Here is a 25212-nt window from a genome sequence, read left to right on the forward strand (position 1 = left end):
CACGACTTTTGCATGCGGTTTCCAGAAGGCTCGGCACATTCGCGAAGTCGTCTTCATTGAAAAGCATTCGTCGGCAGCAGCAATCCCGGACACCTGGTGCATCAGCAAAACGGTGTGTCGTCTGAAAGTGCCTGACGCCACATACACTCCTGAAATGGCACCTGAGCTGACCGACGCGCCTGACGCCATTCGGCACCTAATGCGTCGCTCGCGCATCCAGCTCAAGTCAGATGGCAACGCAGAGCGAGTCAGACGTGTAGGATGCAACAGACACGTCAGACAGGACTCAGACATGTCAGGCCAGTCTGCGTGGAACTCGAGTAGTGTAACACTTCATGTAGATTAGACAAGATGTATTATATTTGTCGTCACTAAAAGGCTATGTCGTGAGCATTATGATCTATCCATTTATTAATCCAGTATGCACGGAACGCGTCAAGCGAATCCGACGCGTTGAACCCTCGTGGCAGGAAGTTCTCCCCATACACAGGAATAGGGTGAGCCAGCCTCATGATTGTGTCGAGATGGACCACCTCGCACGGTCGCTGCCCATCCTCGTCAAACTCAGGCTCGACGATCCACATGCGTGCGTCCTCATCCGGTGCGTCACCGAGTGGCACAAACCACTGAATCAGTGCACAAGGGTAGAGCACCTGCTCCTGCCGGAAGGAGAACAGAAGGCGTATGCGAGCCACATGCAGTGCACGGAAACCGAGCTGAGATTCATCTTTGTTGATGAAGACACAGTCATAGCGGCCGGATTTCGAGCCTCGCCACGAACGCGTTGCGCGGATGCGTTCGCGGCGCATTCCGCTCTCGCCTGCAGCATCTGTCGGAGCGAAGAACGTGGCAACCGCAGAGTTAAACACAGAGACTCGGGTCCCGACAGTGAGGCGCTGGACATAGCGTTCAAGGGTAGAATCTGAGGGCTCGTCGAGGTGGTCGGGATGACGCTGCCAGAAGAGAAAGCGAGCGACAAGCGTGGGTAGCTCAGGATGGCCAATGGAGACCCCCAGCTCGGCAAAAGATCGCTTGGGATAACCCGAGGCTACATCGTAATTTAGCACCGTGAGTCCGTTTGCGTCTGAGATAATACTTCATGCCATGCTCACCTGGACGACGTGCGAGAAGCACAAATGCTTTGTGCGCGGCACCTTCAACATCATCCTCCGCGTCGACTTCTTCATCATCAAGCATGCTTCTTGGTGCCGCCTGTGGCTCTTCTGTGCTCTGTTCCGGTACGTCTTCTTCTTCAACTTCCTCGCCCTCTGCGTAGCCCTCCGCCTCGTTGTCTATCCGCTGCAGAGACTGTCTGAGTGCCTGCGAAAGGACGGTGCCGTCCAGCATACCACGCGCGGTGAAGTCCACGCGCGAGGCTGCGAGCTTGTCGAGTCGCTGATTCGTGAGGAGCATCTGGCCGAGGGCGTTGTGATGGTTGGAACGGCGCCATGGTTTCTTGACAGCAACAATGTGCTTTGACTCGGTGATGGACGTGCATAGCCCCAGCATCGCGCCGAAGTTGCGTGTGTGGCGCGGATAGTGGGCTACTGAGTGTTGCCGCGGGAAGGAGAATCCGTCGGGACACACACCTGCTTCCCGGAAGATCTCTCGGTGGTGATGATACTCCGTGACAAGACGCTCGACCTCGGCAATTGTGTCTTCTGTCTGGATAGGCTTACGAACGAGGTAGCAGATGTCCAGGAAAGTACTCATTGTCAGGATGATCCGGGGCGGAAGCAGGCCATGGATCGCAGGTAAGTACACCTATCGATTCATGAGATGTGCTATCAGTACAGCTATGCAGATCATACACGCACCTTCATCAATGCCTTCGAATCATCGCCGGTCCACTGCTTGAAGTCTCGGCCTTGGTGGAAATGGCGCAGCCCAGGGAATGGCGGTACAGCCGCAATGCTGTGGATGTCGGCAAGATGCGAACGAGGCCAAGGTATGCCGGACTCACCGTCGGTCTATCTCGTCCATGATTTCCTTCGCTTTGGCCTCTCCATGCACTATGACGAGGTACTGGCCAATCCAGGTGACGAGGTGATCCATGAAGCATCCCTTGATGATTTGATGCAAGATGTCGCCAGACAGCAGTTCGTGGATGTCTGCCCGTGGGAGGTCGTTACTGAAGGGCTGTATATGGTCATTGGTACGTCTCCAGCGTGTGCACACGAAGTCACGAACTTACGATAATATCGCTAACGATGCCGTAATCCTCCCACAGTGTTTTCTCATCAAGACTCTTGATTAGTAGCTCCGTATGCTCACGCGTCCGACGCCCTTGCAATAATCCCTCGTCAAGATTCTTGTGGTCGCCCGGGCACCTGGTAAGCGAGTCGGTCAACCTCCAACACAGCTAAGGTGTCTGATTCTCAGGCTGAGGAAACAAGGAGTCAACGTACGTGACACACCATCCATATACAACACACGCACACAAGGCCTGTTCAGGATAGTCGCCAGTGAATGGCCCAAGACTATAGATCGCCGTGCGGTAGTATCCGTCCCAGCACCGCAGGAAGTCGGGCTCTCTCATGTAGGGCTTCAATGGATCGAGGATGACGGAGATACTGCTGTGGTACAGCTGTCGGCGAAAGTGGCGGAAAGCTTTGGACTGCGCATGCTTCTTCTCGGCTGTCAGGTATGTTCAGTTAAGATGTTCGACGAGGTATACTGACGCACTGACTCTTAGGAATAGCTAAAAAAGCAAGGATAACCACCGCATTGCGATGCGCGCGCCGTACGTTGTTATGCACATTCCCTGTTGATAAGTACAGGGGATAGTACTCGTTTTGACCAGTAGCGACGGAGACAGTGGTTTTGTCGCTCCCAAGGATGATTGGTGTGAACATCGCCCCGTATGTATCGTGTTCAGTGTCTGCCGCAATGATATCCTGATCAGTTTTGTCAGTGCCAATCGACAGAGAGCACAAATGAATGTACCCACCGCTTGTCGCCACGCCCAATCGCCCGATAAGCAATGAATATAGTACCGCTTGCCTGCGTTATCATACAGCCTGTACGGGGCGACGTCTACTTGACCCTCAAAGTCGACGTTCTCTGTGATGAAGTGTACCAAGGTGCGTGCGTTACGCGTCCAGACTTGGTACTCAGTGGTCATCCATTCAGGAACCTCGCCCTCCGGAAGTTCGCCAGTATATTGCACGGTGAATGATTCCCAGGGCGCGTCGCCGATCGTTGTTGAGTCAATAATATTGTACAAGTCCTGACGATTTGCGAAGGGTGGCTCAGCTCCGAACGGGATGAGCGACGCAGCCCAGAGGTCAAGCAGCTCGTCAATGTTCGCCCCCGACATTTGGGCCTTCTTGAACAGGAAGCCCGCGAGCTCGAACTCTAGGCGGTTGCGATAGGGTGTATAGTCGCCATGCGCGGCACTTGTGCGAGGAGGCGGAGGTGCATTCAGTGGTAAGATGTTCCTGTTTCCGTCGCGTCGGAGGCCTGAACCGTCACTTTGGGTGTGCATCAGTACGTGGTAATGGTGCAGAAACATACCTTCGAGGTGAGAGTGCTCTTCCTTCCTCAGATCCTCATAACGGAGAGGCCTTCGATTCTCCAGGCTCTCCAGCGGGTCGTCAGTGTCGGCTTCGACATCTGCATCACCTTCAATCCCGGCTATATCTTCAAGTGCATTGAGTGGAAGTTCGTTCCCTAGATCCTGGGTCTCCTCCTCGTCATGCTCGTAGCTGCTATCACTGTCACTAGGAGGCGAGCTGCTGGGCGCGGATGTGTTTTTGTACGGCACTGGGTGAGCAGCATGTCGATGTTGTGTTAACCCAGAAAGATTCTTGTACCGGCTTCCACAGGTGAGGCAGGGGTAGCGATTGGCATTGTGCACAGGACGACTCATAGAAGTATTGCAACAGGCGGGGCGACTCAGGAGAGCGCTCTCGGGACGTACAGGGACTTGGATTGCACCGCGGCGAGTCAGAGTCCACACCGAACTGTTATCATGCTGAATAACCGGGTAAATACACCATCGACTCCCGCCCCACGCGCATTGCAACCCATCCAATCAGAACGTGCTGCGTACGTCGCCATGCTGCATGATCTCAGATATGGATTGCTTACCACCGCATTCCCTTCTTCCCAGTCCCACCATCATTCCAACTTGCCATCTCGACGTCTGAGACGTCTATACCTCCATTCATTTTTGACTGTTTATTCACATCCTAACTCTATCTTGACCAACATGATCCGAACTAGGGCCTCAAACTCGTCTAAACACCCTGGCTTGGTCGATCTCGACCCTGAGGATGAAGGCCCTGAGAAGGGCGAGAGGAAGCCCCGTCGTACGCCTGCCGAGATGGCTGCCTTTCGAAAGCAACAAGCCGAGGAGAAGCGCAACAAGGAGCGTGAAAGAGCTGAGACTGTCAAGACCGTTGCGACTCACGATGCTCAGATGCGTCAGCGTGACGACCTTGAGCAGCATGCACCCAAGGCTTCTGTCCAGGCTTCCAACGTCGTGCCTGCTAGCAGTCAAGGTAAGTGCGTTGTACTGAAAAACTGACCTCGCTAACTAGTACGGGTCTCGTGCACAGATCTTCCGGTCAAAACTGTTCTGGGCGGCATGTCCGAGCAGACACGACCGAAGCCGCACCCGAAAAAGAGGGTTGGTCGTGCAGATATCAATGCTTACCAAGCCATTCCTGCGACCGATCCACCATCTGAACAGAGCCCGGGCCTGGTCAACACACCTCAGGTTCTGAAGGCCGCACCCAGAGTGGCCGAATCTTCTCAGCTTGCAACGACGGGAGGGAATAAACGTAAGGCCACACCAACTCAGACCGCAGAGTAAGTACTACGTTTATTGCACACATTGACCACTAATTCACGTCGCACCTGTGACTCCACAGCTCCGAGACTATACCTGCGGACAAACGTTCAAGGCCCTCACACCCGTCGGGCCTGCTCCGCACCTGGGAAGGCCAGCATCAGCCTCCGCTTAAGAATGCACCGAAAACTCGCAAGTCACGCAAGTCTAAGAAGACGGTCATAGAGTCCGATGAGTCGGACACCAACACAATCCTTCCTCGTGAGCAAACCATGGCGTCCATCTTTGATCTCACTGCCCCCAAGGGGATCTCTGCTCTCGATGATGGCGAATTGTCGAGCGACGCTGACCAGCCCCATCAAACCGATGATACTGTTCGCCATGGCGGATATGCGGACTCGGAATCGGAAGACGGACTCGGAGGTGATGAGGCCTACGAAGACGTACCAGTTGCTGGCAAGAGTGGCGTCACGAAGGCGCCACAGGCTGGACAAGTCAACTTTGGTGTGGAGAGCCGCAACACGACCAAGGTATGTGATTAGCGAAACCTCTGATGAGACCTTTTGTTTGGTCCAAGTCATGCGTCGTAGTAGTATACTTACATGCTTGGTGCATTGCCAGGCTAATGTCTCGGTCACCCGGTCGAAGCCGGATGAGGCTACGCAGCGCGCCGCTTCCCAGGCTGCCAAGAAAAACAAGGGTTCTCAGGGTGATAAACGGAAGGCCTCTGAACGGGCACGAAATGAAGATTTGCCGTGTTCGCAGCGTCTGTGGCTTGGGCAGTTTGTGCCGACATTGTTTGAGCACCTCGGCATGCTCGACAACCCCTGGGACACTCAGGAAGCCAACGACATGGCCGTCCTCCAGAAGTGCTGGGACGAGGTCTTCCCTAACATTGAACACCGTGTTACGACGGGTTCTGCGGTCTATCAAGTGGTGAGTTATCTCAAGGTAACATTCGTCTTGGACTTACAAGTCTCGGAAATCCAACAGGCTCAGCGGTGATACGCCTCTAGGCTATCTAAGCCCCGAAAACGCAATCTAGGCCTCTACGATGCTCCGAAGCTCTTAGAAGATCCACTACAACTGTTCGAAGATTTCGAAGTTCGTAGCCAATCCTGGCTCACCTTAGAAGACTATCCGCGACCTTCCGGCACCTCAGTGACGCTATAGGAGCACCTACCCACCTATCTAGACGACCCCAGAGCACGCAGGTCACTCAAAGATACACTATGTGTTAGAAGACACTCGAACATGTTAGAAGACGTGCTACGGTGTTAGAAGATCTCCTGCGAGACCATAGGATGCTACAGGATGTCCAGTGAGTCCTTGCAGGTCGTCTCACATCCTCAACGAGTGGTCTCGGTTTCCGGCGTCATGTGATAGCCGGTCGGCCTTCGGACCACTGGTTAGCGAGCCCGAGAGCAGTTGTCACGTGTTAGAAGCCATAGCCGGATGTTTGGGGCCGTCGGAGCTCCGTAGTGGTAATAGCCGTGTTTCCCTGTATATACTCTGGGACTGGTTCCCTTCGAGTCGGAGAGACCCCCTTACCCTCTCAATCTCACCTCGCACCGGCGAGGTTCGTCAGCCAGTCAGTACGTTCGGAAGTCAGCAAGTTCGCCAGTCAGTCAGTACGTTCGAAGCCAGTCAGTCAGTTCGCCAGTACGTTCGCCAGCTCGTAGTTGCCCCGAGAGGCTCTACACTTCTTCTCCTGCCGTCGCTCGCCTTCCTTGTCACCGTTCGTTCGACACGTCTGTCGAAATCCTCCCTCCTACCTTCGAGGCTTAGCCCTCGTCTTCGAACAGTCTTCGACATCTTCGAAGCTCTCCCACGTCGTTCGGAGTCTTGTCCGTCCTCCTCCTTCTTACCTAGACCACTGTACAGTCCCCCGTACATCTCATAGACGCAGAGGCCTCGCATACCACTGCTCGACCTCACGGTTGGGTTTTTGTGTGGCTTTTGTGTTCTTTTCGGTCGCGTCAGCGGAAGTGCCACGACTGGCGCACGAGCCTCGGGAAGAATGGTGTCGCTGCCGTAGGCAAGTACTGGGGTGACAGTGTCATGTCCGCTGCACTACGTGCCACCTACGTTGCTGCCCAGCTGCGCGAGGACACCGAGAAGGATGTTCCCATTCCAGGGACAGCGTCGTTCCTATGGGGCGATGTTCGTCAGCGGCCGGATGGAACTGTCAAGGTATAAAATCTATTTCTACTTGTGGAATCACTCTGATTGCCATTCGCGTCGTGTAGAGGCGAGGCCGTCTCCAGTCGCGCGAGATACTGGAGACCCTTGCATACCACCTGCAGGCAACACGGGCAGCGCACGGCGGCTCTGTTGACTATCCCCGCGGTGCTCTACTCATGTCAGCAATTGCCGTAAGTCTTATCTCTCGACGCTTTTGATGTGGACGCTGCTAGGATGATTGAATAATCTTGTACTTTGCAGGTGGAGCGGGCTTGGACCCTCTGGAAGACTGGCAAGCATGAGTATGATCCGAAGTCAGACAAGTTCAGCAATGATGCTTGGCGTCACCGACTCGTCGACTACCGTATCCTCATCGAGACGCTCGACGAAGATGCGTGGGCGAGCATCCTCACGGCGTCCGATCGCATCATGCAAATGCTTCCGAAGCCTGCGATGGACATGGTGGACGCCTTGCCTGCCGAGGAGATTGCCCAGAAGAAGGCAAAGGCTACCAAGATGTTCGTCTCTGACTCGGAGTCCGACAATGATGACGAGCTTGAGGTGCGTGTCTATGAATCGATTATTTCCCTCGATGTCTGAGTTTTATTTAATGCATCATTGCATCTCGCAGTGACGCCGTTGAGCACCAACAAAGGCCTCCGCAGCGTGAGCAATAGATGTCGCATTCGAAGACGCAGCAGGGCTCTGAGAAGTGCCTGTCGATCGTGGTGCAGGCGCCACCGTCTTGATACCTGGCTTTACGATTTGTACAACCCACCCTAGTTTCCATTTCAAGTATAATCCGCGTTGGCATCGGCTTCTCTGTCGATTTCGGTTGGTTCATTACGTCTTTCGTTCGATCTGGGATTGTCATTGCCTTTCAATTCTTTGTGGACATCTGCTTTTTGATGCCTCATGCTCCGTTTATTATAGTATCTAGTATTCCCACTGGAGGACATTCTATACAGTACCTTGAATGCAAGTGCACTCGTTAATCGCTGAACGATTGTGGTGCATCCCGCGGCTGCGCGTGCTGGTCAGAGTCTGTCTGAGGTGCTCTGAGAGCAATCTGTCCTCGCCTGACAGCGGTCTGATTTCAGCCCGATGTCAGAAATGCGGTCTGACAACAGGAATGAATCTACTCTTTTCAGATGTCATGGTCCGATGCTCTGTTCAGCCTGAGATGCCCGACATCAGTACAGTCAGACAGTCTCAGACGAAGTCGATGTTTTGCTGATGTGGGCACTTGAATCCTTTGCACTCGGCGCGCTTGCCTTTCATATCGCCGTAACCGCGCTCCTCCAGGATGATCGCCATCCCCTTAAAAAGCCCTGCGTTCGGATGACCGGGTGGGAAATAAAATGACTGCGGGGAGCCGTCCTTCAAACGACCCGGAGCCATCTGGACGGTGGTCTTGGTCGGTTCGCCGTTACGCCCGTGGATGATCGCGCCGTCAGCGTCCCTTGCGGGTACTTCGACGCCCCAGTTCTTCCCTTTTTTGGGGGGAACTTGGGCATCTTCCGGGCAGATAGGGCATCCTCGGCTCGCTTGATATGTGTGCGTGCATTGTCGAAGACGAGCACATGGTCATCGTGAGGGAAGTGTTTGCATATGATGTCCATTGCGACGTCTGCCTGCTTCTGAATCTCCTCGTAGGTAAAATAGCCATCACGTCCCTTGCCCGCCTTGAAGAAGACGCGCGCTTCCTCTGGATTATCCTCCGAGTGGTCTGGAGCGCGAAGCCAACCGTAATCAGCAGAAACGAAATCCGCAACCATTAAAGATGCACCCTCGCCCTTTTGGTACGGTTTAGCCTTTTCCGTCTTGTGCACCCATCGCTGCTTACGGCGATCATGCGCATAAAATGTTGATTCATCGTGGAACCAGACGACAGTTCTGCGATTCTGTGGAAATGGCCCCGTATCTTCGGTACCATCAGACTTCCATTCACGCAGCCTTGGCTCAAGCTCCGCCCATCTCGGAAGGAACTTCCCTTGACGGTAAGCAACGACATCGTCGCGCTCGTGGCCGTCAACATACTGGCCGCGCGGTGTGAGCATCCAGCGGTACCCGAGACGCTTCATCCATCGCTGTGCTGTCGCAAGGGAAATCGTTTTCTTGGTGCCATAGCGCTCCTTGACATCTGGTTGGTCCAGGTAATGAACGAGATCCTCTGCTTTGACATATTCACCTATGGACTGCAGATGAAGGAAGATTTCTTCACGAAAATCTTCATTGTCGAGCTGCGAGCGTGCCCAAGTGCCGTACAGATTATGGGGGAGATTCTGGCGGTCTCGGATGTACGCCTGGGTGCGGCGACGTAGCACGCGGGCATGCCAAGGTCCTGCGCCCTCGGCTTTGGCGACCTGGAGCGACGCTGAAATCCAGTTCTGACCAGCGCGAACACCATATCGGGAGTTCGATTGCGGATCCGTGTAGGTGCACAGAAGACGGCGCATGCCCTCCAGCCGCTCCTGGAGAACACGATCCAATTTGGGGTCTTTGTATCCATACCCCGTCTTTCTTGGCGGCCGAAGGAGAAGTTTGATGTCTGCAAGTGCAGCCTTTGCGGACTCGAGCGATGGTGCCTGACGAGCCTTCGGATCGAAGTCATCATCAACCTCGACAGGCTGGGCAGCATCGGATTGTGAGGCCTCGGTACGCATGGCATGTTCCACATCATCCTCTGCATCTCTGATCTCATCATCCTCGTCAGGATCTGTGCCCGAGTCCGAGTCTGAATCTGCAATACTGATGAGATCACAGGGCTCGTCCTCGTCCTCGTCCTCGTCCTTCGAGTCAACACCAGCTTCATCAGCCAGGTCTCATGTAAGCACACACATTGAACTCACTTCAAGTTCGCCAGGCTCAAATTCCAGCAATGAGTCTGCTCGCGCTGGCCCTAGGTTCGCCTGGGATGTTGGTTGTGACTCATCAGGTCGCGGGAAGAATAACTCCACTGTTTGAAGCCATAGGGCCACTCCAGGGTCTACAGTCTCTGTCTGCAACTCGTGGCTATCCATTGGCAACTCGGACGCCGGATTTGGTGGGTCCAATGACGAACTCGGAAATGGAGACAACGGCGAGCGAGATTCACCAGGTGGCAGTGAGTGAGTCCCAGTCAAATCCTTGTCTGCGAAGCCTGGGCTCATGCTATGGTTCTCGAGTACCATGTTACAGGTATGCGAATAAGCGGACTGTGACGGTGCACTACTATTGCTCGGAGCAGTCTGTTTCTGCCATGGCGAGGTTAATGGTCAGTCTTGTTGTCACAGGAAGGATGAATTCAAGTTGACACACCATCTCGACATCTACGTCAGCTCCGGAGGCCCGCTTAGCCTTCTTGTGTGGTATCCCAAGGTTCTTGAAGCGCCAGCTTCCCTTCCTCTTCGGCATTTTGTTGCGCACGGGCAATGTTGCTGGCAGGCGGATGACTCGGGCTGCAGTGGCGCGGGCGCTTCGCCTCGTCGCCTCCCCGAATAACCGTCGAAAACCCACCACACTATGCTCTCGTGTAGTACTGTCGAAATTCGAATGAGGATTTGTGTAGGCAAGCAGTCCAAATATTTTCTCGTTTTCTATTCTATTTTAGAGTGTACACGAAGGTTCCCTATCGTTTTACAGTGTTATTGTCGGGTTTCTGTCACGCGCGCCTCTTTCGTTGGATAGTTCTGGAGGAGGCCAATCTTAACTGGATAAGTAGTAAGCGGCTAGTGATCGCTTAACTTACGTTCAGTTATCTATTACAGTATTTGTTCTATTTAATGTCGCTCATAACAATCAATGCTACTTTCTCCCTCCTTCCTCGTCTCGGTCGCTGCGGACGTCCGTTAGCCATGGCTTCAGGGGTCGTGTATAGTAATCTTTGGAGCAATGAAAACAATAGAATAGGGAGGGAAAAGCCCGTCTAAGTACCCATTACCCACCTGATCAGCATACTTGACTCAAATTCCGCGAGGTTATTGGTCACTTTGCCGGAGTGGTTAACGGGATCGCCTGCTATCGATGATTGTCAGCGGTTGAGCTTTGCGGGCGGCGGTGACGGGTGGCCACGGGTGACGTGGACGGCAGGTGGGTGGCGGGGACGACGAGGGGCAGGCACGAGGGTGGCGCGAGGGGAAGAGCAGGGTGGCGGGCAGACACAAGGGCGACTGAGCGAGGGCAAACAGGCGGGTGGCGGGACGAGGTGTGGACGACGGGCGGTGACGTGGGCGGCGGGCGGTGACGGGGACGACGGGCGGTGACGTGGACGACAGGCGGGTGGCGGGAACGACGACGGGCAGACGAGGTGGGCGAGGGAGAGAGCGACATGGGCGACGAGGACGGGGCGTGAGTAGGGCTGGGTAGGGTATGAGTGATTCGAACGACCGGGAGATAGCTCGCGGGTGTTCGAATCGCCCAGGTGACGTGTTTTTGCTATCCCGTAGGACTGTTTGGCACTCTAAGAGAAGGTGAGAACTCTTCACCATACGAGGCGCGCGTAGTGGCGCGCATATTGCCTCATTGGGATGCACATATACTTTCCAAATAGGGGTCGCGTTGCGCGTTTCGGAAACGCCCGTCCTGCCAGGCACGTGACGGACCGCTCACCGGAATCTGGATTTGACCTGGATGCAACAAGCACGGCAACCTTTTGAAGTACTTGGTGCTGGAGCTCAACGGCAATGTCAATGAGCACGAAGTACGCAAATCTCCCCGACATCGTGAGCTGCATGATCCTCCACATCATGTTTTTGCTAATAGTCGCCTGGGACGGCCGATCGCAGGACACGGCTCCGGACGTCTATGAGACTGAGGATGCGTTCCCCGCCTCTCATGATAGTGTATGCTATGTGTCGGCATTCGCGACGCGGCAATACTGAACAGATGCGCTCTAGAAAGGCGATTCAAGTGATGAAGAGCTGGGCCTGACAGCCAGGCCAGCAGTTCGCGGCAAGAACGGAGAGACGGGTGGGCGCGAGGAGCTGGACGGCACTCACCTGAGCCCAGAGGAGGCCAGTAGGAAGTTTCGAAAAGCGGAGAAGAGTACGTCCCATGAGCTCACTCAACATACATCACATTGACGGCTTGCGCTATCCGTGTTTGTTGACACGGCTGTACAGAACATCACCGTCCACGGATACAGTATGTCTATCCTCCATCCCCGACTTCCGACACGTCGCCGCCATCAACGCCCTCTGTCACTCCTGCCCTACCACTGTCGTACAGACTTCGGATGTTGCAAACCGAATTGTCTACTCTGGAGACCGAGTTGGCAGACCCATCAAATCCACTGTTGCAGAGGGAACGAGAGGCAGGACATGACCCGGGCGAGCTGATCCGGGGAATGGTGGATGTGAAAAACCGCTTGGGCAAAATCACCAAGGTGAAGGAGGGCAAGGGAAAATTGGTCAGTGTTGTTCTCGGGGAAGACTCGGCGGACGAACAAGATGGCGCCAGAGGAACCGTCGGGGAGGGCAAGGATGTTGGCAAGCGCGTTCTGTCCGATCAAATCGTCCCGCTGTCGACGAACACCGGAGCACCTGACGTCAAAGACATTGTCGAAATGGACCGTCGCGTCGGTGAACTGGAGAAGAGTGTTGGTGCCTCAAGCACTGCTCTAGATGAGGTGAGCCGTTGATGGGATCCTTCCTTCCCCTTGATTAATTTAGGTTTTATCTGCATAGCTCTCTCCATTGCCACCGCCGCTTCTGCCTATGCTGACTCGCCTCAATGCACAATTAACACTCCTCACCCAACCGCGCCACGTCGACTCAATCTCTCGTCGTCTGAAATTACTTCTGTCCGACCTCGAGCGCGTGTCCAGCGCCAGTGCTCATCCACATGGTTCCCAACGCCGGCAGTCATCCCATCACGCACCGACCCCTGCATCGCCGCATCCCGCGGCATCCAGCGGTTCCGCTCCTACAATACCCGCGGCACTGTATGACCAACTCACACCAATTCTGACACGTCTTGCACCGCTTCTGCCACATATACCCCATGTTCTCACTCGCCTCCGCACCCTCTCTGCCCTTCACACATCCGCCGCTGGTTTTCAGAATACCCTGGAGAGTCTCGAGGAGGAACAGAAGAGGGTTCGAGCAGTGTTGGAAGAGCTCGAGCGCGCTGTGAATGGCGTTGAGAGCAGCATCAAGGAGAACGAAGAGGTCATCAAGAAGAATGTGAAGGAACTAGATGACCGAGTTGAGGATGTAGGACGGAGAGTAGACGAGTTACGCGTTAGCAAGGGTTGACCGGATCGAGCTACCACCTGTCTGTGCCGGTTGACATACGATTCCATTGCTTTCGTGTATTGTATCCGTTCCTGGTAGTCCTTGTCTCTTCAGGTGCGTCAACATCCGATGTCGACGGAGAGGCCCTGGCATTGGGTGTACCTCCAAGGTGTATGTGGCTCGGCACTTACGTCTTTCAGACCAATCTTCTTATTGTGCATGCTACGACGTGCGGTAACGTACAGCATTGCTATGGCAGTCGTCGTTTCGACTTCCATTCCATCCCCCATAGCTGTTGACAGTTGCGGATGAGATAGCATATAGAATCGGGATACCGCCTTTCTACAGAGACGACGGGCATTGGGCAACATAGCCGTGGACTGACATAAGTTTGTCAAGTCAACATCTGGTTATTCTAGCAAGTCAGGCAATGCTCGGCCTGAGGACAAGCATGTCTGGTTTCTGTTCCGATGAATTTGGAGGACCGCGACGTCTGCCAACTGCCAATGTCGCCAGTTCCGCTTGTCCTCTCCGCTGCAATACTACCACTGGTAGGGCGGTCCGCACAACTGACCGTTGACAGCCCCGTGTAAGATTCTGCTTTTTGTTGAACCAGTGTCGCTCGATGACGATGCCGCCATGAGGTGTAGACTGTGATCGGCGACAAACGCCCGTTAATAACGACATAACAGGCAATTGAATGCTATCCCTTGTGCATGGCACTACACTTGCGGGTGAAGCACGAATACTTAGTTTCAAATAGTACTTTATGCGTAGTCAGACATGCGCGAAACAGACAGCACATAGAGAAGGGGTCAAGTTTCAGGATCGGTCCGGCGGTTCAAACGTATGCGTATCATGCGTCACGGTACCAGCTCCTTTTCACACATCTCGACATTCAATTGAAGCATCTGGCCGATTGGGCACTGCCTCATGAAGGTGATAGGATCTCTTGGTGTGTATCTACGAAACGGGATCTCGGAATTAAAGCCAGGGGCAGCGATTGCGACTGCACCGACTCATGCCGCGACGGAACTTGCAGTGCCGCAACGATAACAGTGGCCAAAGGTATTGAAATACTTCCGCTGTGCTTATGAACGCCGAGCGAGGATCTGAGTACTTTCTGAGGGACACTCGGCCGTAGTATACTTACGTGGTACAGACGGAACACTCTGACGCAAGCTGAGCCGCAGTGCGCAACCGCTGGCTTTCACTGACTCGGTGGTCGTCACATGACCGATAATCTACCTTTCATGGCAGTCGTTGAACGTTACGAGTCAGTACGCGCACAGTGACTCCAGCTGTTCTTCGTGCTTCGTGAAGTCGACACTTGCGATTCATATACAAATATCGGCATGTGCTTTTCCTCGCTGATAGGGCTTACGCTTTCTTCCCAGGCATCAGAAGAAGCGTACCACACAGTGTGCAAACGGTGGCTCGTTTATTGTCGTCGCGGCAGGCCATCCTAGGATCCGCACATAATATGGAGTCTACTTCCGAGCCCGACGCAGCTACTGCGCCTGTCATGCGCCAACAGTGCTTGTTTCACGCATTATCAATCCTTTGATTAAGACATCGCAGGGGAGCTTCAGCAGTGCGCGCCCACGGCGGACGACCCGCATAGGATGACTCGGAACTGATCGAGAGTACTCCCTGAGGTAATGTTCGCTTTGCTCGCACACATATTTTGATGTGCTGTCATAGTGGCCGCTAGCCGAATCAGCGGTACTTGCGTACGCATCCAGTGGTCTGGACACTTGGTTCCCCGGACCGCCAAATCGTGGTATCCCGGGTTGTTGAGCTGTGCACTCATTGACTCACTAGGACAAGCAGGCTTAGAGACCATCCTCGGGCGCGAGCGATTTCCTTTATAGTGTGTACCACCTTCAGGCTCCCTCATATTCTCTCTCCCATACTCACCACATCTTCTCCTTCGAGCCTCGTTACGAACTCTGGTATAAGAATTGCCAAGCCTAGCTACGCACTGCACATAATGTCTGAACCCGATCGTAAGTAGCGAATTACCCTCAATGATGTTGACTCACTAACCATGTCAATAGACTGGCGCATGAGACTCAACAACTACCTGCAAGGCAATGGTGGCCCCCGCACATTGAGCTGGGAAGTATATCAATCTGGCCCATTACACCAGCCTGTGTGGACGGCGGTGGCCTATGGTGAGTACTGTGCATAATACTGACCAATATCACGCCAGAGACTGACTGTGTCTTCAGTCAGAGGAGTCGAGTACGGAAGAAGCACTGGTTCCAGCCAGAATGCTGTCAAGGAAGAGGCGGCGCGACAAACGCTTTCTGCCCTTTATCACGACCGTGGTGTGCGGGGCTGACCGCGAATGCCCGCAATTCCTGTAGGTATCATTTCACGAAGACTACCCAGTCTTGTCATTTGTCTCCGCTAACACCCCTATAGTCAGTCGTGTACATGTGCTTTGTATCTGCTCTGCTGTTCTCGTCGCAAGGGCCACCACCATAACGTACCACTACTTTATGCTATTTACGCTATCATATTGACTCTGACTCATGACTTCCATGGACATTTGTTCTACTATATACTATACTTGTATCGATCGCGAGCTATAGGCACCCGTACCGCATAGACTCTCTAGTCGTTGTCCTAGGTCTGCGCGAACTGTGTTATTGTATTGCCCGTCTCTGCATGTACTCTACTCCTAATTGTACCACCTCGTATATCTAGTTGGGCTGTTTCTGACACCGGCCGGGCCCCTACCCATTGCCTACCCGCGTTCATCGGTGCTTGACCGCGCACGGGTTGCCAATATTTGCGGACCATGATGTATGTTCAGCGTATGGTGGCCCCACACTTGATCGCCGCCCATGCATCCCATGGCAGGTGAACCATATGCTGCCGCTGTGCAAACGTCATCCACACGCTGCGCCGTCGCTTCGTATCCCCGTCGCGCTCATGTCTCGTTTTCCCTACCAAGACCCGAGTGCGTCCATGGTCCGAACTGAGAGCGCTTGCACGGCTGCGTGAACGACATCGACCGAGCTGCCCTTCCTGATCGCATGGTTCCGACAAGACTGACAGCTCGTGCCACAGGATCATGCACATGGTTGACAAGATCTGATCGGTTGGCCGTAACGGCCTCTATTGCGACTGCGGCCCTCTGCGGTCTGCAGCAAACATGTGCACCTATCAGCAGTTAGTACAGTTGCCGGGGTGGCCCGGAGGTATCGGCTGTGGGTCCGAATAGCTTCGCACAAACTAAGCTGCGATCGAGCAACGCATAACACCAAGACTGAACGACTTTGCACGGATCGCCGCCCCAATCGGGACGTTGACCGCAGTAAGACACAGGGCTTGCGCACGCGCGTTGCCCTCGGCAACGGCAGCATTGGTCAACGCGAGCTCCTGAACGTGTTGCATAGGCAAGCGCACACCGAACCGCAGCTCAGATGCGACTGCCTGACAGTGGCAATTTGTCGTCCTCGTCATAAGTATTTGATCCCGTTCAAACAAAGGTCCACATAATATACGCACCGCAGCTTTTGACAGAAACCACCATTCTCTACGGCGGTGATAGATAACGTGTGGCATTACTAGGCAATGCCATTCATTAATCACTTCGGCGCTTACTGGTGCATCGAGCACAGTACGTGCAGTCCAACCAGTGTACAGAGGGATGCATGTCGTCTGTTGCTGGTGACGTATGAGTACGATTGCTATTCATTGGGATGCAGCTGAAACGAAACATGCCTGGCTGTGATTCAAAGAACCAATCAATGATGATCTGGGGTCGACATCTTACGACACTCTTCGACGCTCATGCTTTACTAGTAGATGAGTTGACACGCACGCTCGCCTGCCAGAGTTCTCTCTCATGAACGAAGTGCACTTCATACTCTTTCATCCCACCTGTGATGTTGTAAGTGAGTGGTCGACCAACACCGCGCTCAATATGTTTACTACCCACCAACATCTCGGACGGGACGGAGTCGGCGACCAGGGAGTCGTTTGTAATTCGAAGATGAGACTGAGTGCGACGTATCGGACGTACACCCAAGGATGATTCAGGACTATTCTGCGCGATGCAAGCTTGGGGTAGTCTTCAAAAAACAAGACTGAAGGGCAGCGTAAGAAAGGTGCACTGGCCGAGATCACCGCATGAACAGTGTCAGCTTGAGTGGGTTGTCCACGCATGGTGGAAATATAAGCAGACATACCTTGCCGTACGCGATCATATTGCGGTCCAAATGTGTGCAGAACGAACGTCGAGGGAGAGACATTAGCCCGGGAAGTACTGCTTGCCCCCCGGGCCCTGAGTCACAGTGGCAAGTGTCCTTGAGTCTCCTCGGGTTCCCCGCTCAACGCAGCGTGCGTCGCCGCCTTCTCCGCTATTACCAACATGCCTTCAGTAGGCTTCCGTGCTATCACGTTGGTGATTATCATAGGGAGGGCGTATGGTGCACGTCTTCCGATCTATCATGTGAGATAACATTAAGCAAGCACGTTGCCGAACCCAAGCGTGTGGGCCTGACAGTGATGCGGGCAACGGATTGAAGCGGAATGACTGCGCTTCTCGTATTGCACCCAGAGTGCCCAGGGCTGCCCAGGGTAACTTACCGGTGGGAATCACGAGCGCGCGTCTGACCGGGATATAAAATGACTGAATGCCCCAGTGCCGCTAGCTGAGGGCCATAGCTACGCGGTAGACCCGGTCACCATGCGCTTCTCTTCCAGCGTCGCATTCATCCTCATCGTCTGCGCCACCTTCGCGACTGCGCTGCCTCAACCTTGCGACCCACATGTGCCTGCGTGCGGGCACGAGGATGGGCCTGAGGTCTAGGGACAATCCCAGACAACTCAGTTGTGATGGACATGGATCCAGTGAGTGGCTTCGTGTCAGCGCGAGCCAATCGAACTGACCCTGTAGAACGAAGCGCGATGAAGAAAAATGACTGAGACGGAGGACTTGCGGCGCAACGTCTTCTGTATTGAGGTTTTGCGAGGAGAGGGGTGGGAGAGCGAGCTCTGGGTCTTGCAACGGTTGTGGTTTGAGGTCGACAATGATTTCATTCTCACCCACTAGACCTGCCATCGCGCTGTGCGTTATATGAGATCGACCAAGAGGTAGTGAACGTACCTTCGGGCCTGAGTTCCTCCTCCACGCAATGCAGCGCAAGTATACGGCAGCGTGGATGTGAGGGTGGAGCGCAGCTCGATACCTGTAGCGAGACAGCCTCGAAATGGCGTCTCGCCGTTTCCTATTATGGTATCTACGCTGTGAGTGGTCATGACGACGGTGAACAACATTATCTATATGCTATATCGACAGAAGTGCGAGACTCGAATGACGCCTGGGCAGCGATCGTCAGTCACACTCCGGCAAACGACAAAAGACTCACCTGAACTTCTCTCCAGCCGAACGAAGGACCCAACATGAACTGCAGCCCGCTTAGTCCACGTCTCTCGTCAAGTCCTGCCGCGAACCCAAGGCACTGCCAACCCGCATGGTTCTTTGCTGATATTCCACAAAGTCCACCAGGAAGCGGACTTGCTCGTATGTCTCTACGGCCTTGGGACTCCTTCGCCGCCTTACGACAGTAATGACGCGTTCGATGAGCTGCATCGTCTCTTTTTTGACAGGTAGTGTTGTCTCCGCCGCTCGAGCCTCCATGGTAGGCAGATCTTCAGGCGTGGTAGACGCCGCGAATTCGGTCCCGCCGCATAGCCCGAGTTTCAACATCCAGCAGCAAGCGACAAGGCCGGCGCGACCAACGCCTCCACGGCAATGCACAAGCACGTTGAGACCATTGACAGTGTAAGACCGGATCAGCTTTGTCAATTGGGCGTCGAAATCAGAGACGGAGCTGGGGGTCAGGCCTTCCGGAGTCGGGATCCTGAGCGCGGACATAGTCAGCGGCATCTAACTACATACAATTAGAGACTCACCGCAGGACGTCAAGTCCAACTTCGTCGGCGATAGCAGAATAATCTGCCCAAGGAACCCCGAGCAATTTTAACTCTTCGTCGTCAAGGCAGCTAGGTTTCGTCAACAGGGTGCGCATTGTGAATTCAATGACAGGTCGGCTTACCACACGGTGCAGGCAATGCCAAAATCCTTAATACGCTGCAAGTCCATCCGCAAATCCCTACACACACCGCACTTGCCTTTCACGGGGCCACTCAACCTCACTTTGACACGAAGTTAGGGTCTATGCGTGACAATACATATCTCATGACTAACCTTTCTTGCCTGGACAAGACGAAAGGTATAGGTTCCCTAACAACCATGGCTGCGGCGCCAAAGCAGGAAGAGGGGGGCGCTCATCGGACAAGGCGGGCAATAGCGGCATGTCCAGCGGTACCCTGAGAGTAGAGAATGAACTGGATCGTCTGTGTTGCGGAGAGGTATCAAGCCTGCTGAGCTGCGACATGAGAAAAGCGTCATGCTGGACTTCGGAGGCCACTCACACTTCGCCGGCCGCAGGGCAGCCGATCCCTCCAGTCTTGTCTGGCCTTGACTGCGTCAACACGGAAGAAGTGGAATGTGATCTTCGTAGGGCATCTTGTGCGGATGCTATCTCTTCGTGAAGACACGTGCGCGACGGAACTGTTTTTTCATCCACCTTCGCTGGGAGGGTTGTGGGTTGCGCAGTCGTGGACACAGGCTTGCAATGCTTCCCATGGGAACTAGCAGTCAGTTGCAGGGCTCGTCGCAACGTGGGATTGTTCAACAACAAGTGGGTGAGCCGTACCGAACGGCTCGAAGAGTGTACGGGGGAGCGCGCAAACAGCGGCTGCTCTGTCATATTGGAAGGACATGGGTATGAGCGACTGAGGGAGGTAGACGTGACGCTGGTCGGGAGAACGGGAGATTGGCTAACGATGCGGTCCAGAAAATGTGTAAGCGGCAAGTCGAACATCACGGGCGAGTGATCATCGTTCCGTGAGAGGTGCGGAGATATTATCCCTAACAGTTCGAGCGGTATTATGGATGACAGACTGCCTAGGTGCTTAGCCAGAATTGAAACGGCGCATGAGAAAGTCATACTTTATGGGATGCGAGCATGACGTCTTGACAGACGACTGGTCTAGATATGCCGTGGGCCAGCCGTACGGCGGAACGAGCCTTGAGGATATTGCAGCACGAAGCTCCTGTTGTATGTCCGGATTTGACGACGGATAGCTTAGACGCGGTTGGGCCTGGGACCCGGGTGCATCGTCCGCTATCATTGTAGACACAGTCGCCCTTTTCTCGCATAGCCACCAGACTTGGCGGGTTGCATATCGCGCTTGGTGTGCCTGCAGCTGCTTCACGCGCTCCGGCATCTGAACGGAGAATGGCACGTATGCAACAGGACATCCTTGGGACGCAGGGATCTGTCGGTCAAATCGGCAGTGGACAAGCTCCCGGCGTCCCTCACCTTTTGGCCCGAATTTGAGGCGGCTGTACTCACTTGCATGGTGTTGCGACGCCAGTCGGACGAGCTAGATGTACACATTCATTCAGATTAGGACTTGAGGGTGAGGTCTCTTTTCAAACCACGCACCTGGGAGACCTCCACTCCTCCTGCTTCCGACGACCAGTCGTGGGAGCCAGCGCCAGGCAGAAGTTGGATGCGGTCTGGACTTGTGAGATGCAATGCAGGGTATGTTTGAGTTTCTGACATAGTCAGCACATCCGCCAAAAGCCCCAAAGTCGAGAAATATGAAAGAGTGGAAGAGAGATAGTTGTATGATTGTTTAAGATGCTCTACGCTAACAGTCAAGGGTCTCCAGCTCGGCTAAGAAGGGAAATCATTGTTGCCATTCCATCAATAAGAATACTATATATGGTGAAGGAACGATCACTGATTCAAGTTTGTAACAATCGGTAACAATCTGTAACGACTGGTAATGACTGGTAACAAATGTTAATAAACGGTAACAACCGTTTACAAACTTGGCGAGACTTGGCGCTTTCCCGCAACCCCTTCGTCGTCGACGACCACCACATGCTCGCTGTCTGAACAGCTGTACTTTGGCTGTACTCGTCGTGTCCTCTCCTTCACGACCACATTCCTTTACCATGGCTGCTCGGTCAGCGACCAGAGTACGATACAACGAACCAGACGTCACCCGCGCGTCCTCAACCCGGAGCCGCGACCATCCGTCGCGCGAAAACCCTCACTCGTCCGGAGCGCAATGTCGCGCCTGTACCCCTCATCAATCCCCAGTCTGCGCACCTACCCGCTGGGACTGCCGCTCCGCTGAGGACGAGACCCTCGATGCATGGCGCATATTCTCCCGCCTCGTCACCTTCTGGGCCCCGAGCTCGCTCCTTCGCTCCCTCGGCGGGCTCGACGACAGACACAAGGTCCAGGCATGGCGCGAGAAGATGGCGTTGTGCTTCATCATTGCCTGCATGTGCGGGTCATCGGCTTCATCACCGTCGGGGCGCAGAAAGTCCTCTGCCCGCAGATCGAGCAGCAGAGCGCGGGCCGGTACGTGCGCAAAGGCAGCGTCGACCTTGTGCTCGGCGTGCAGGGCTGGCAGATGAACTTCACGTACTTGAGCCAGACCGCCACCCAGGGGCTGAACGTGAACTTTACGCAGCTACTGAAGGAGCCCGGACAGGACATCACGCCATACTTCCAACGGTCGGCGGCAGACTACCCTGCCTGCAACGGGCTCTCGTTCCGTGCGGCGGCGGAGCAGCCATGCAATAGCGCCACACCGTGCCCTCTCGGTGCTCTCAATTCTTCGTCGGTGTTCGCGGGGCTGGGGGTGGAGAACACGACGCTGATCGTGGGCTACGACTGGGACCAGGTGGCGGCGTTGGACAACTACATGGTGCTCGACGGTGCGGTGCTGAACATGAATACGTACATGAAGCTGCATCCGAGCGCAATTCCATCCGACGCGCTGGATTCGACAATTCGGGCGGTGCTGACGGCGCCGGGCGACTGGGGGCGGGACGGGACACGGCTGTTCTCGTACCACGCAGACGTTTCGAAGGCGATGCCATGCATGATCCAGCGGTACTACGCGGGCAACATCGACAAGATTACCCCCGGTTGCCTGCTCTCGAACCTCATCCTCTACGCCGGCCTCATCGTCATCCTCGGACTCGTGCTCATCCGCTTCGCGATGGCGTGCGTGTTCTCGTGGTTTGTCTCCAAGCGACTGTGCAGCCCACCCGACAGCAGGCAGCTCATGCAGTCTGCGATCAGTCCTGCGGTGCTCCCGGAAGGCGCGAACATCTCCGTCGACAACATCACCGGTACGGCTCCCTGGGCTGGTCCGGCTGGGTCGAAGAAGCTGGGTAAGCCAAGGGGTAAGGATGTTCGCTCGCTCACATCCTCCGCGTCCACCCTCGTCAATGAAGCTGGCACCGTCCCATCCACCGTGACGCTTGCACAAATAGGCGCCGAACTCTTCGCCGTTTGTTTGGTGACGTGCTATTCCGAGGGAGAGGAGTCGCTGCGGACGACGCTTGACTCAATCTCCACCACGACCTATGCCGACTCACGGAAGCTCTTGTTCGTCGTAGCTGACGGGATGATCACTGGTGCCGGTGAGAAGCGGAGCACGCCTGACACCTGTGTGAGTTTGCTTGAACCGGACCCGCGGTTTGGGAACCCAGCACCGATGAGCTACGTTGCTGTCGGTGCAGGCGCAAAGGCAGAGAACAGAGCGATGGTGTATGCAGGTCACTACAGTAAGGATCTATCTTCTATATGGCTATTCAGAGCTAGCTTTGATGCGATGCTAACGGCATTGCGTAGCCGTGGCCGGGCGTCGAACGCCGACTGTGATCATAGTGAAGTGCGGCACGGAGGCTGAGGCCGCGACTGAAAAGAAGCCGGGCAATCGGGGCAAGCGCGACAGTCAGCTTATCCTCATGAACTTCTTCTCCCGCGTTACGTTCAACGATCGGATGACGCCTCTGGATTTCGACCTCTTCCGGAAGGTTCATGTCCTCATGGGCGTCACGCCTGACTTCTTCGAGGTCTGCCTCATGGTGAGTGCCCGTATGCCTTCCATTGCTTGCGGAAGCCCTTACACATCACTTCCAGGTCGACGCGGATACGAAGGTCTTCCCTGACTCCCTCTCGTATCTGGTCAATTGCATGCATCACGACAACATGATCATGGGCGTCTGCGGAGAGACGCGTATCGCGAACAAACGACAGTCGTGGGTCACAGCAATCCAGGTCTTCGAGTACTTCATTTCGCATCACTTGGCCAAAGCCTTCGAATCTGTGTTCGGCGGCGTTTCCTGTCTGCCGGGATGCTTCTCTATGTTCCGACTCAAAGCTCGTCGAGACACGGGCGACGACTGGGTTCCCCTCATCACCAAGCCCGAGATCGTGCAGCAGTACAGTCAGAGCGTCGTGACCACGTTGCACCAGAAGAACCTGCTTCTGCTCGGCGAGGACCGGTTCTTGACCACGATCATGTTCCGCACGTTCCCCAATCGCAAGATGATCTTCCTGCCTCAGGCTCGCTGTCGCACCATCGTTCCGGACACCTTCTCCGTCCTGCTGTCACAGCGCCGTCGATGGATCAACTCAACGATTCACAATCTCATGGAGCTCGTACTCGTTCGGAATACTTGTGGTACATTCTGCTTCAGCACCCAGTTTGTCGTCTTCATGGATCTGCTCGGCACGGTCGTTCTGCCCATCGCCATCTCCCTGACGTACATGCTCATCGTTGGTATGGCACTGGCACCACCGAAGTCGTTCGAGGAGGCAATCCCGCTCATCCTGCTCATTGCCGTCTTGGGTTTGCCCGGTGTTCTCATCATGATGACGACGAGGAAGGTGGTCTACGTCTTCTGGATGATGATATACTTGCTCGCACTGCCGGTGTGGAACTTCATCCTACCCGTCTACGCTTTCTGGCACTTTGACGACTTCTCGTGGGGTGAGACCAGGTAGGCCATCATGTTGAATGGGCACCTGGTGGAGTTGTATTGATTGACCTGTGCAGAAAAGTCGAGGGAGAGCTCAAGGCCGAGGGCCACGACGGAGGAGGCCCGGCAGCATCTGGATCTTCCGTACCACTGCGCCGATGGGAAGATTGGGAACGTTCGCGACTGCGTAAGATTCGTCGGGAAGAGCGTCGGCGCAAGGATCTCGAACGGATGCAGGGCGCGTACATGAGCGCCAACGGCGAGCTGACCGCTAGGCACGACTCGTATAGCCAGTATGATGGGTCTGACACCGTGTCAGTCGCGTCCTCCGAGGATGACCAATGGGGCGCGCAAATAGGTGGTTACAACGAGAACAGTACTGCGTATCCTCCACCGCCCCTCGGCCTGCAACAACACGCACTCGCGAGCGCCGAAGCTATCGCGGCCGCAGACATGGAAGCAATGCTAGATGCCGGGTTTGATGACGAGCCATCCCCGCCAGCGTCTCGCGCGCCTTCACAAGCTCCACGTTACCAGCTCTCCGACGCCGCGCCTTCGCTCGACGTCAACGGCTACGCCCCTTTGTCTAGATCTGGGTCGCCAGGCCCAACTCCTGGTGCCAGAGATCATACATTTTCACCGATCTCACCTATGCGACCGACAGGGGCCGTGAGTACAGCCGTTGACGATGAATGGCGGGGGCACGCGAAGAAACGGAGTACGGGTCGCAATGACACTGGGGAATACGGACCATTAGGGCCTCTGGATCCCAACTCAAGAATATGAGGAAGGGGATTTCATTTTTGTCTATATCCGTCTTTAACTCCTTCGATGTTTGAACTTCTTTGTACCGGGCAGTCATACCCGCTCCCTTGTCATCATATCCCACTCGCTGCAATCGCCACCTTTACAATACGTAGTCGGCCACCAGCCTCGTCCATACCACTAGGTCCCGTGCATCCATACATACCATTCACCCGTAATAAGGGTAACCGCATCTCTGTCGTACGGCTGTTGCATTCCTTGGATGTCGCATCACTTCTCTAATCTACCATGTGAATAGCCATAGACGTAGCGAGTAGAGGAGCGGCAATGTATCAGATATTTCCCAAGGGGTTGTGAGGTGTCAGCCA

General features: G+C 54.7%; 7 protein-coding genes across 7 annotated transcripts; 3 read left to right on the forward strand and 4 right to left on the reverse strand.

Moving 5' to 3' along the window:
* Positions 1–371: 371 nt before the first annotated feature.
* Positions 372–3487, reverse strand: B0H18DRAFT_878025 (uncharacterized protein; the record flags this gene model as incomplete). Its single annotated transcript, XM_048040597.1, has 8 exons — positions 372–1031; positions 1180–1764; positions 1818–1914; positions 1964–2139; positions 2195–2330; positions 2409–2637; positions 2690–2897; positions 2951–3487. The coding sequence occupies 8 exons, from the start codon at positions 3485–3487 to the stop codon at positions 372–374; spliced, it is 2628 nt and encodes an 875-aa protein (XP_047892463.1).
* Positions 3488–8191: 4704 nt separating this feature from the next.
* Positions 8192–10375, reverse strand: B0H18DRAFT_1119954 (uncharacterized protein; the record flags this gene model as incomplete). Its single annotated transcript, XM_048034030.1, has 4 exons — positions 8192–8359; positions 8413–9771; positions 9832–10215; positions 10280–10375. The coding sequence occupies 4 exons, from the start codon at positions 10373–10375 to the stop codon at positions 8192–8194; spliced, it is 2007 nt and encodes a 668-aa protein (XP_047892464.1).
* Positions 10376–11605: 1230 nt separating this feature from the next.
* On the forward strand, positions 11606–13560 carry B0H18DRAFT_1012102 (uncharacterized protein). Its single transcript, XM_048029024.1, has 5 exons — positions 11606–11682; positions 11746–11802; positions 11857–12004; positions 12082–12587; positions 12646–13560. The coding sequence occupies exons 1-5, from the start codon at positions 11644–11646 to the stop codon at positions 13213–13215; spliced, it is 1320 nt and encodes a 439-aa protein (XP_047892465.1). The 5' UTR covers positions 11606–11643; the 3' UTR covers positions 13216–13560.
* A 1627-nt stretch (positions 13561–15187) lies between these two features.
* On the forward strand, positions 15188–15541 carry B0H18DRAFT_1085497 (uncharacterized protein; the record flags this gene model as incomplete). The annotated part of the gene is made up of 3 exons (XM_048031926.1): positions 15188–15203; positions 15255–15371; positions 15429–15541. The coding sequence occupies 3 exons, from the start codon at positions 15188–15190 to the stop codon at positions 15539–15541; spliced, it is 246 nt and encodes an 81-aa protein (XP_047892466.1).
* Positions 15542–16402: 861 nt separating this feature from the next.
* Positions 16403–17059, reverse strand: B0H18DRAFT_431740 (uncharacterized protein). The gene is made up of 2 exons (XM_048038072.1): positions 16933–17059; positions 16403–16869 (listed from the first exon to the last, which is right to left on the reverse strand). Exon 2 carries the CDS (start codon positions 16771–16773, stop codon positions 16441–16443), a length of 333 nt encoding a protein of 110 aa, XP_047892467.1. The 5' UTR covers positions 16774–16869; positions 16933–17059; the 3' UTR covers positions 16403–16440.
* A 1369-nt stretch (positions 17060–18428) lies between these two features.
* B0H18DRAFT_431688 (uncharacterized protein) lies at positions 18429–20908 on the reverse strand. The gene is made up of 9 exons (XM_048038071.1): positions 20730–20908; positions 20604–20667; positions 20231–20543; positions 19651–20181; positions 19424–19599; positions 19272–19371; positions 19129–19218; positions 18582–19076; positions 18429–18533 (listed from the first exon to the last, which is right to left on the reverse strand). The coding sequence occupies exons 1-8, from the start codon at positions 20847–20849 to the stop codon at positions 18632–18634; spliced, it is 1839 nt and encodes a 612-aa protein (XP_047892468.1). The 5' UTR covers positions 20850–20908; the 3' UTR covers positions 18429–18533; positions 18582–18631.
* A 241-nt stretch (positions 20909–21149) lies between these two features.
* B0H18DRAFT_1012123 (chitin synthase-domain-containing protein) lies at positions 21150–25191 on the forward strand. The gene is given in 7 exon segments (XM_048029025.1): positions 21150–21271; positions 21291–21374; positions 21434–21535; positions 21622–22879; positions 22947–23182; positions 23238–24100; positions 24157–25191. 7 exon segments carry the CDS (start codon positions 21248–21250, stop codon positions 24863–24865), a joined length of 3276 nt encoding a protein of 1091 aa, XP_047892469.1. The 5' UTR covers positions 21150–21247; the 3' UTR covers positions 24866–25191.
* Positions 25192–25212: the final 21 nt, after the last annotated feature.

Source organism: Fomitopsis serialis (genome assembly GCF_022376445.1).
Source record: "Fomitopsis serialis strain Sig1Antser10 chromosome Unknown B0H18scaffold_41, whole genome shotgun sequence".
Classification (NCBI taxonomy): domain Eukaryota; kingdom Fungi; phylum Basidiomycota; class Agaricomycetes; order Polyporales; family Fomitopsidaceae; genus Fomitopsis; species Fomitopsis serialis.

Coding starts and splice junctions, on each gene's coding strand:
- B0H18DRAFT_1012102 (XM_048029024.1), top strand. CDS start 11,644: ATGTCAATGAGCACGAAGTACGCAAATCTCCCCGACATC. Junction 11,683..11,745: donor ACGCAAATCTCCCCGACATC/GTGAGCTGCATG, acceptor GGCCGATCGCAG/GACACGGCTCCGGACGTCTA. Junction 11,803..11,856: donor TCCCCGCCTCTCATGATAGT/GTATGCTATGTG, acceptor GATGCGCTCTAG/AAAGGCGATTCAAGTGATGA.
- B0H18DRAFT_431740 (XM_048038072.1), bottom strand. CDS start 16,773: ATGCCACACGTTATCTATCACCGCCGTAGAGAATGGTGGTTTCTGTCA.
- B0H18DRAFT_431688 (XM_048038071.1), bottom strand. CDS start 20,849: ATGTCAGAAACTCAAACATACCCTGCATTGCATCTCACAAGTCCAGAC. Junction 20,544..20,603: donor CCTCAAATTCGGGCCAAAAG/GTGAGGGACGCC, acceptor CTGCGTCCCAAG/GATGTCCTGTTGCATACGTG. Junction 19,372..19,423: donor GTCTTGTCCAGGCAAGAAAG/GTTAGTCATGAG, acceptor TTCGTGTCAAAG/TGAGGTTGAGTGGCCCCGTG.
- B0H18DRAFT_1012123 (XM_048029025.1), top strand. CDS start 21,248: ATGGCTGCTCGGTCAGCGACCAGA. Junction 21,375..21,433: donor CGGAGCGCAATGTCGCGCCT/GTACCCCTCATC, acceptor CGCTCCGCTGAG/GACGAGACCCTCGATGCATG. Junction 23,183..23,237: donor TCTTCGAGGTCTGCCTCATG/GTGAGTGCCCGT, acceptor CATCACTTCCAG/GTCGACGCGGATACGAAGGT.